General features: G+C 42.5%; 1 protein-coding gene across 1 annotated transcript in view; it reads right to left on the bottom strand.

Moving 5' to 3' along the window:
• Positions 1 to 7,246: 7,246 nt before the first annotated feature.
• TEX26 (testis expressed 26) overlaps positions 7,247 to 10,331 on the bottom strand; it is a 42,836-nt gene continuing 39,751 nt past the window's right edge. Inside the window, exon 7 of the mRNA XM_032294418.1 lies at positions 7,247 to 7,902. Coding sequence (XP_032150309.1) covers positions 7,841 to 7,902 — 62 coding nt within the window. The 3' untranslated portion in view covers positions 7,247 to 7,840. The remainder of the gene's footprint in view (positions 7,903 to 10,331) is intronic.

The following is a 10,331-nucleotide window of genomic DNA, read 5'->3' as shown; positions in this document are numbered from 1 at the left end:
AATGCTGATGAGAGAGTTGAAACTTTCAGCCCCATCCCCCAATCAGGGAGAGGAACTGAAGTTTGAATTAATCACCACTGGCCAATGATGTCATCAATTACGCATATGTAATGAAGTGTTCATAAAACTCAAAAGGATCTACTTTGGAGAGCTTTCAGGTTGCTGATTGTTGAAAATGCCTAGAGGGTGGTGGGCCTGCCGAAGGCATGGCGGCTCCTTGCCCTTTCCCACATACTGTGCCCTATGCAGTTCTTCAACTGGCTCTTCATTTGCATCCTTTGTAATGGCCTTTATAATAAACCGGCGTAGGTGAGTGAAGTGGTTCTCTGAGTTTTATGAGCTGTTCTAGCAAATGATCAAACTCAAGAAGGCAGTTGGTGGGAGCTTTCAATTTGTAGCCAAGTCAGGCAGAAGCTGTGAGTAAGCTGGGGACTTACTACTTCCTGTTGTCTTGTGGGACTGAGTGGCATCACCCAGTGGGTTCATTTTGTCCTCTGTCTAGATAGACCCAACTTACCAAGACAAGGAAATGGCAATAGAGAAAGAGTTCAGTTCTCACAGAACCAGCTAAATGGGAGACTAGGGGTTTATTATTACTCAGATTAGTCCATCAAAAATTCTGAGACTAGGCTTTTTCAAGGATAGTTTGGTGGGTAGGGGGCCAGAAAGTGGGGAGTGTTAATTGGTTGGGTTGAAGATGAAATCATAGGGAATTGATGCTGTGTCCCCTTGTGATGAGTCACTTCCTGAGTGGGGGCCACAGGACCAGACGGTGAGTCTGGGTAGACCCATCAAGTCATCAGAAATCTAAAAACCTGAAAAGAGATCTCAAATCTTAAGCTCTACGGTAGTGATATTATCTGCAGGAGCAACTGAGAAAGTCGCATTTCTTGTGGCGAATTTGTTAGCCCTACAAAGGCAGGCAAGTCCCCAGGTAAGAAGGGGCTTGTTTTGAGAAAGTTAAACTATGTATTAAGTTCCTCTCAAAGTTAGCTCAGCCTATGCTCAGGAACGAAAAGGGCAGCTAGAAGGTTAGACGCAAGGAGTTGGTTAGGTCAGATAACTTTTACTGTTACAACTTTCTCACTGTTATATTTTTGCAAAGATGGTTTCATGAGTCCTCATCCTACCAGGTCTGCACTAACCAGTTACTGTCACAATTGAATTGAACGTGAGCTAGGAGGACTATTCAGTGGGGCCCACTCCACATGTGGTCACAGAAGTGTTCTGTGTTGCATGAGAATAGTAGGAGAGCACAGAAAGAGAAAGATATCTGTTTTCTTACCTATGCGCCCCTGTAGGCATTTCAGTTGGAGACTTGTTTTTGAAAATAGCCTAATTACAGTGCCTGTACATCCAATAAAAACCGGGGCCTTTACCTTGTTCCAGAAACCCTCTCCTGACCCTTTAGGCCAGGTTAGGCAAGCTCTTAGAAATCCCATAGCATTCTGCACATGGCTCTTTTAGAATGTTATGAGATTTCCTCTGTATTTGTTAGAATCCTGTTGATTTTAAGTGGCAGAAATCCAGCTCAATCCAGCTGCAGCCAAATCAAGAAATGAATTGTTCACGTGGCAGGGGTGGAGATGGTTTCAAGGATGGACACTCCAATCTCATCGGGATTCTTCCCTTCCTCATACATCCTCTCTCAGGTCTCCATTCTCTGGGGCTGGTGGCTGTTGTGGGGCTGGGAGGAGGACCACAGGCAGCTCTGGACGCATCTTCTTAAAGCCTCATGGCAACCAAGGAAAGAATGCTCTGCCTAGTCCCCATGGAAGAAAATCCTGGGCCAAACCCCGACCATGGCCAGAGAGGAAAGGTAGCAAACTCAGATGGTACCTGGCCCAGGCAGGGCACAGAGAGCCTTCAGCTGACATCAGAACCACATGGCTGGATTTGGGTGGCAGAGTATCCCCCAAAGGGACGCAGGCTGCTCTGGGCTGGCAACATTGTGAATTTCATTACATTTGCCAGCTTGTCTGTATTTTTTGCTAGACTCTTAGATCTTTAAGAATAGAAGAATAGATTATTGTGTCTTTCATTTCTCTATCTAGTACAGCAGGGTGTCTGCTATGAAAGACTTTAAAAATATTTTCAAATAAATGTTAAATGAAGGATAAAATTTAAATTGTCATAGTCATATGCCTTGAATTTTCTGGAAGGTTCCCAATTTCATGATATGTCTATGATATATCTTTTTTATTAAGACAATTCTTTAAATGAATAATTTCCCTATTTTGTAAAGCTTTTTAAAAAACTAATTCAAAAATTTATTCAGTAGTCAGCCATATCCTCTGCTTGTGGTTTTCATTCAGCAAGCCTGGCCAGTTGTGTTGGTTACATCTTATTTGGCTTCCAAATTCCCTTTAACCACCTTTTCTGGCCTGGCTGGTGCCTCCGGAGGTTAACCCTTTGGACTGCATCTTGCTAGTAAGCATCCATTGGGCTTGCCAGTAAGAGCCATGCCCGGAGAACAGATTATATGAGAGTGAAGGAGAAGCAAGGCTGGAGGATTTTTTCCCTGCTTGTTTCCTGTGTCATGTCCCTCCAAATGGCTCTGTTCCTTCCAGGGGACAGCAGCTCCCTGACAACCCAGGCTCTCACAGGGAGAGGTGGTAACAGCTTCCTTCTCTCACAAGTCTCTGGGAGCCTTACCCCATGTTTATGTCCTCAATAAGTAGATCCTTTACTTAAGCCCCATCATCTGAAAAAAATGAGGGTGGATTCTGCTTCCGGCTTAGATCTTGACGAAACTGCCAACTTAACCTTCGCAAGTGCAATTTACCAATTAGATCCCCCCTCTAGTTCAGTGGTTCTCACTCTGCTGTGCATGGGGATCACCTGGGGAGCTTTAGCACCTATGATCTGTCCCCAGAAGTTCTGCTGTCATTGGTCTGGAAAGTGGCCTGGGCATCAGGATTTGAAAAATCTCTCCAGGTCATTCGACTGGGCGGCCAAGGCTGATAAGCACTGCTCCAGCCTCATACATCGCCCCTGCAGAAAGGAGAATTCTAACACGTAATGAAAACAACTTCCTATAACCTGCATTCTATTTCTTACTTTCTTACAAATTATTGCAGTCTTTATTCTAAAGGGATGTTGTTTTTTACTTATTCACAAAAGCACTTTTAATCAAAGTGGAACCATTTTAAACACATTTACATAACCGTAAATGTTCAAAACAAAGAACAGATATTTCTAGGAAGCATAGAAATCCACTATACATACTTTGATTTTGAATAGGGTGTGTGCAAGGGTGATGGCAGTGGCCGGTGCCATCGTGCTGGCTGCAGCAGGGAAGCACAGCTGGGAGCCCCGTCCTTTCTGAGTTGGGACAGGAGTCCCCCATGCCGCTACAGCCACCCAAACCACAGCTGCAGACCCAGGCCTCCTGCTCTAGGGAGCAGGAAGGAGCCCACCCTACTGGGTGAGGCTACAGCTGCCCAAACTGCAGCTGTGGATCTGAGCCCCCCTGTGCTCTTGGGAGAACCGGGAAGGGGAGCCGAGGACAAGTGGGAGCCCTGCCTCTTCTGAGTTGAGGGGGTGGGAGCTCCCGGCTGCAACTGTGCTGCCTTCCCACGCACAGGACCTAGGCATCTCTGCAGCCTACACCCTCGGATGCCCCAGGAAGGATCCCTGTCTCTGCAGCCTCAGGGGTGTCTGCTCCCACTGCTTGGCTTCTCTCTGCTCCCAGCACTCCATTCAATCTCCCAGAGGGGTTGGGGCCAAGTCCCGGCAGGAGGCTGACAGAGTAATGGGCGGAAGGAAGTGGGTCCCCAGTAAGGCCCCACCATCAGGCCACGGAGAACCTGAAGAATAGGGAGGGGCTGGGTGGTCAGTCCCATGGACTGGAGTGGGAACTCGTGTGCCTCTTCCAGGCCCACCCGTGGCTGCTCATGGGCCAATTGGCATGCATTTCCTCCCTTCTGAGGTCCATAAAAGCCCTGGGCTCAGCCAGAGCAGGACAGAGGACCGCCAGAGGACAAAGAGGGCAGGGAGATCATGGGACCAGAAGACCAGCTGCAGAGGAGTATCCTCTCCGCTAAGAGCTGCAAAGCCGACCTGCCAGCAGAGAGAAGCTACCTAATCCTCTGAGATGGTTCTAACACTAAATAATTAAACTCTTCTTCACCCTTCACTTGTGTACCTCATTATTCTTGGATGCAGAACAAGAATTCGGGCAAAGGTGCTGTGGCCACAGAGGTACCTAGCCAGAAAAAAATCAACACTCCAGAGCTCCCCTAAGAAGGGTAAGTTTTTCAGGAAGATAAAAAGAGAATTAAAGAACCATTGGGGGATATCACAAGATTAAAAAAAAATCGCAGGACCATTACCTGTTGAAAAACTACTATCTTACAAATATAATAATCGAAATTCTAGTGCCACATAATTAACTCATGCCAGGTCCATGACTGATCTGGGTTTGCCAATCTTCTCTGAGAAGGGACCAGATTAAAGCACTCACAGCTTCCAGCACATTAAAATAACCAGTGGCTACAGGCCTCATGAGAACCTTTCAAGTGTTTGATGTTTAAAACACCCTTGCCATTTGGCAGGTTTTAAGATACAAGAGAACTTCAACCACACTGTTATTTTAAAATGCAATTGCTTTCTAAACACTATTTGGTGATGGTGATAGAATTTAATATTTTTGAGAAAGAACTGATTCTACAAAGCCTTTTCTTATTTTGAGGGTCCCAGGGATGTCGCATCTAAATCAATGCTGTGCCTTACCGGTCAGCTATTGCTACATTAGTCTCTGGCATGCAGCAAATGAGTGAGCATTTATTTCTCACTCACGGTTTGTGAGTCACGAAGGCAGGTCAGCTGGGGTGAATCATTTTTCTCCTGGGACAGTGAGCAGCCCAGGTTTATTTCTTTTAACAACCCATTAGCCAAAGAAAGCCACATGGCCATCCTCACATTCAAGGGTGGGAGAAATACATTGCATCTTTAGTGGGAAGGACTGCAAGGTTACATGGCCAAAGTTGTGGATACAGGGAGAGATTAAGGATTGGGGCCAATAATTCCTCTAGACTCCGTCCCTAAAGTAAAAGTCTGTCTAAGATTACATCTCAATAGTGTATTTACAAGTAGAACGTCTTGCTCTAGAGTGATGTCATTGACAAGTTCTAGAACTCTGGAGGTAAGATGACTTTTTGTGTCCAGACAGATGGCAACACTCATCCATAGGCTGCCACAGGGCAAGGTGGGCGATGCTGGCTTTTCTTGGCCTACCCCCAGAATACCAAAATGATCTCCAAAGAAGTAATCAGGTTTAAGGGGAGGAGGAGAGAATTGAACAGGTGGTGCATGGAGAATTTTTTGGGCAGTGAAACTGTCTTGTGTGATACTATAATGGTGGATACATGGCACTATGCTTTGTCATAACCCGTAGAACTTTATAGCACAAAGAGTGAACCTCAGTGTGTGTGAATTTTTAAAAAATCATTTGGGAGATCAGGGATCCCATTTGGGACTCCCAAGGTGTAGAGACAGGTCAAAAACTTAAGACGCACGCACAGACATGTCTGCAGTAGCTAAAAACTTAAGTCTTACACAGAACTTTGCTACCAAATTTGAGGAAGACAAATAGCATAAAAACAATGTTCATGGGTGATCCACACCTTGAATCAATAGAATTTTATTAATTGTTGTGAAATAAAGTTACTTAGACTACAAGAGTCTACGCTATCAGAAATACAATGGCACTCCCACCGTGATCCAAGTCCTGCCTCCTTGATCTCTTTCTGTATGTCTTTTCCCTGTCCCCGGCCAACTTACTATGTATGTGACAACCACTCCACCGTCTTCCAGTTCGTAGAACACCAAAATTGTTCCTGTCCTAGGGCCCTTGCCTTGTTGTTCTCTAAGCCTGGAGAGGTCTTGCCCCATCACTCCATGTGGCTGGTTCCTTCTCCTCTTGAAGTTTCAGCTCAAGTAGGAGCCTCTTGGTAGCTCCATTACTGTCTTTCACTAGTGCATTATCCCCAACCCCTAAAGCCCTGCCTGGCATATAGTAGGTGCTCAATAAATATTTGTGGACCAAAGGGGCTACTCATGTATTAGTATTTGGCTCAGGGCCCTGATGGAGTATGGACCTCTGCTTTGGAATGAATGCTGTGCAGACAGTCAGGAAGTCCCACACTGCACACACTAAACCAAGAGAGAGTCCATGTAAAGCTGCTGGGTGGCCACTGCGATAGTTCCCAGCACTCTAAGAAAGGCATAAAGCAGCTTGATGCTCAAGTATTGGCCCAGATCTGCAAAGGACACTGGGGTGGGGAGATGCTCAGCTGATAAGTCGAAAACTACCCCTGTCTAAAGCAGGGATGGTTGGGATATGATTGCCTTGGTATAAAATGGAAGCAGAATATAGGACAGGCCCAAACCAGGGCTCAAAAAAGAAAAAAACAAACCCCAGAGTAACAACAGCAACAAAATCTTGCTGTATGGGAAACCTAGAGGGCGCGCTCCTTCTCCACATGAGCCCTGCTGGCAGCTGTGTGTGTGTGTGTGTGTGTGTGTGTGCGTGCACGTGCACACACATGCATGCACAAGAGCACGAGCAGAGGATGTAGTGAAAAGTACAATGTGAAATGAGGAAATAAAGGGTACCTTCTCAGTCAGCAGCCGTGGGAGGAACGGGGAAGTAAAAGGTTCTGGGAGCATAGAGATTACATTTTATATATTGGGGAAGAAACCCAAATGTTGTAATGATCACATGTGATAAAAACTACTAGTATCATGAAAAACAGTATGTTTCCAAAACTAACATTAGAGGGGAAAATGAAGAAAATTAGGAAAAGTAAAACTGGAAAGAAAAAACGGCAAATAGCAAGCAAAAATGATGCAGAAAACAAAATCCAGTAGTGAAGCATCACAGTTGCTCTGTACTGGCTAAATTCTCTGAAGACAAACAGTGTCATGTTAGTCATGAAATAAAAGCCAGGCAATTTATTTCTAGAAACATACTGAAACAAAGTTACAAAGACAGATTGGAAATGAAGACAAGGACACACTGAGCAAATGCAAAGGTAAAACCAAAACCAAATCAGCACCAATAGCAACATTAATATCAATTAAAATGCTATTTAAAGCCAAAAAGTATTAACTGCGGAAGATGAATGATATATAATGGACAATGTTAATCAGTGAAGAAGCTCTGTATAAGTGATAAACCCTAATAGAATACAAAATATAGCAACCATATATGTAAAGCAAAAAACCCCAGACATACAAGGGAAATTGATAAAAATATATTTATTGTGGGAGGTTGCAATATTCTTTCAGAATAGAACAGTCCAAGTATACAATTAAAGATATAAGGGATTTCAAAAATACAATAAACTGTAATATTTCTCTTATATTCATGTAACACACAAATTAATCATATACTTGATTAATGGCATTAAATAAAACTTTAATTTCCCGAAAGCAGATTTTTAAACTTTCCTTCATTCAAAGAAGAGATATGCAATAAAATGATTTTTTAAATCTCTAATTATTGGGAAATTTAAAATTCTTTTCCACATAATTCCTAGTTCACAGGAGAAATCAAAATTGAAACCGCAAATTAAGTATCCAAAAGGGAAAAGAAAAAAAAATTATATCCAAACCTACTGGATACAGCTAAAGCTATGTTCAGGGGAAAATCTGTAGCCTTAAATAATTTTATTATTTAAAAATAAAGCAAAGCAAAATACACAAACTCATGACCATCACAACATACTTGGAGTTATTTGCATCTTATTTTTTGTTGATAATTGAGAAAATGACTAGGAAGGTCCTCGTGCTTCCATGATTTTCAGATTTTCTTCATTTGAACTATTTTCCCCTTTCATTTCTCCCTTTTGTTAGTGTCACAATGAGTACAAATAAAGCGATCAAGAATCTGTCTATCTGAAAAGTATGAAGAAAAACAGGATGAAAATTTCAGTGTACGTATTCAAATGCTAAATTGAGAAATTCTAGGAAGGAAATATTTGACAGTATTACTAAATACACAAATCTGATAAGAGACCAAAATAATCACAGGCTATTACATTTAATACCTAAACAGGCACAGCTGTATAATTATTGATTAAGAAGAGTAAACTTAATATTCAAGGGATTAGCAAACTTACTGGACAGACACAGATTTTAGAATGAAAGAGGCTTAAGTTTCAGTTGTGTGTTGGCAAGTGTTAGCAAATGATTTAGCCTCCCCGCTTCCTCAGTTCGTCTTTGAATACAGGCAGCAGTACTTACCTTGCACCGACGTTGGAATAGATTAGGGACACTGTGTGTGAAGCACCCAGACAGTGCCTGGCACATCAAAAACAATAAATGGTCATCTTAGCCTTCTGTTACGGGGTCCGTAGTAGTAAACAGTGATGATAAACCATAGAGATTATTGTTCCAAATTTCACAGAAGCCAGGGCTGTTTTTGTACCCACCGACATTGGTAAGCTTTGCTGTCCTCGAATGGTAAATGTTGACCTTGAGAACGTCAAGACCTTGTGGAGGCCCTTCAACTCCCCTCCCTGGCCTCCGTTTCCTGATCTGTAACATGAAGGAGTCTTGTCTGGTTCTGAACATCTATGATTCCCTATTCCTGGTTATATATATACATATATATATATATGTACACACACACAATATATATATATATACACACATATACATAATATATGTATGTATACATATATTATATATATACACATATGTATGTATACATATATTATGTATATATATACACATATATATACACACACACACATATATATATATATATATATATATTTTTAGATGGATTCTCACTCTGTTGCCCAGGCTGGAGTGCAGTGGTGCGATCTCGGCTCACTGCAACCTCTGCCTCCCAGATTCAAACTATTCTGCCTCAGCCTCTTGAGTAGCTGGGATTATAGGCATGCATCATCATGCCCAACTAATTTTTGTATTTTTAATATAATCCCAGACTCCTGACCTTAAGTGATCTGCTCACTTTGGCCTCCTAAAGTGCTGGGATTACAGGCAGAAGCCACTGCCCCCAGCCCCTAATCATACATATTTTTAATCGTACAGAGTGAAGCTGTAAAACTTGTTCACTCCCAGCAGTTATTACCTGTGAAGCCAAATCCAAAAGGGAGTGAAAATACAAGTGGTGTTATGCTCATATTCAATGTTCATGTTATCCTGCTCAATGTCCCAAATGCCAGTGGAGGTCCATAGATCAGAGATGTCTGCATGTGCATGTGTGTGTGAGTGTGTATGTGTATGCGTGTATGTGCATGTGTGAGTGTGTTTGTTCCTGTTTTCTCTTCGGTTATGTCTTCATTTATTTGTTTTTGTGATTTCATGTTTAATTCTGAAGCATCCCTACCCTGTTCCATGCCTCGTCTCCAGTATTTTTTTAGTTGGTTATACTTTTCATAAAGTGAAATTCACTAATCTTTTGTGTACAGTTTGATGAAGAGAGATATGCATTACTGTAACCTATGACCACAGGATGATAGAGATCATTTTTCCCATCCCAGAAGACCTTTCACGCTCCTTCCCAATCAACACTCCCTACTCCAAGACAGCCACTGTTCTGGTTTCTTTCATCATAGATGAGTTTTCCCTGTTGTAGATCTTCAAATAAATGAAATCATACAGAAGGTATTCTTTTGTGTCTGGCTTCTTTCATTCAGCAGGTTTTTGAGGTTCATACATTTTGTTGTATATATCAATAACTCATTTCTTTTTATTGTTGAGTGATATTTCATTATGTGAATATATCACGGTTTGTTTATCCATTTTCCTACTGATAGAGATTTGGGTTGCATCCAGTTTGAGGCTATTAAGAATAAAGCGATTATAAACATTCTTGTACATGTCCTTTTGTGGACATATGGTTTCCTTTCTCTTGGGCAAATATCCAGAAGTGGAATTTCTGGGTCATGGAGTAGGTATATGTTTAACTTTAGGAGAAGCTGCCAGACCTGTTTCCAAAGCGATTGTATTCTTTGATAGCAGGGCACAGTGGCTCATGCCTGTAATCCCAGCACTTTGGATGGCCAAAGCAGGTAGATCACTTGAGGCCAGGTGTTCAAGACCAGCCTGACCAACATGGCAAAACCTTATGTCTACTAAAAAATAAAATGAAATAAAATTAGCTGGGCATGGTGGTGCACACCTGTAATCCCAGCTGCTTGGGAAGCTGAGGCATGAGAATTGCTTGAACCCTCAAGGCAGAGGTCGCAGTGAGCTGAGATCATGCCACTGAACTCCAGCCTGGGGTACAGAGGGAGATTCTGTCAAACACACACACACACACACACACACACACACACACACACACACACACA

The sequence above is a fragment of the Sapajus apella genome, unplaced genomic scaffold (genome assembly GCF_009761245.1).
Source record: "Sapajus apella isolate SASKATOON/1434 unplaced genomic scaffold, GSC_monkey_1.0 scaffold32, whole genome shotgun sequence".
Taxonomy (NCBI): Eukaryota; Metazoa; Chordata; class Mammalia; order Primates; family Cebidae; genus Sapajus; species Sapajus apella.
This window is presented reverse-complemented; position numbering and strand designations above follow the sequence as displayed.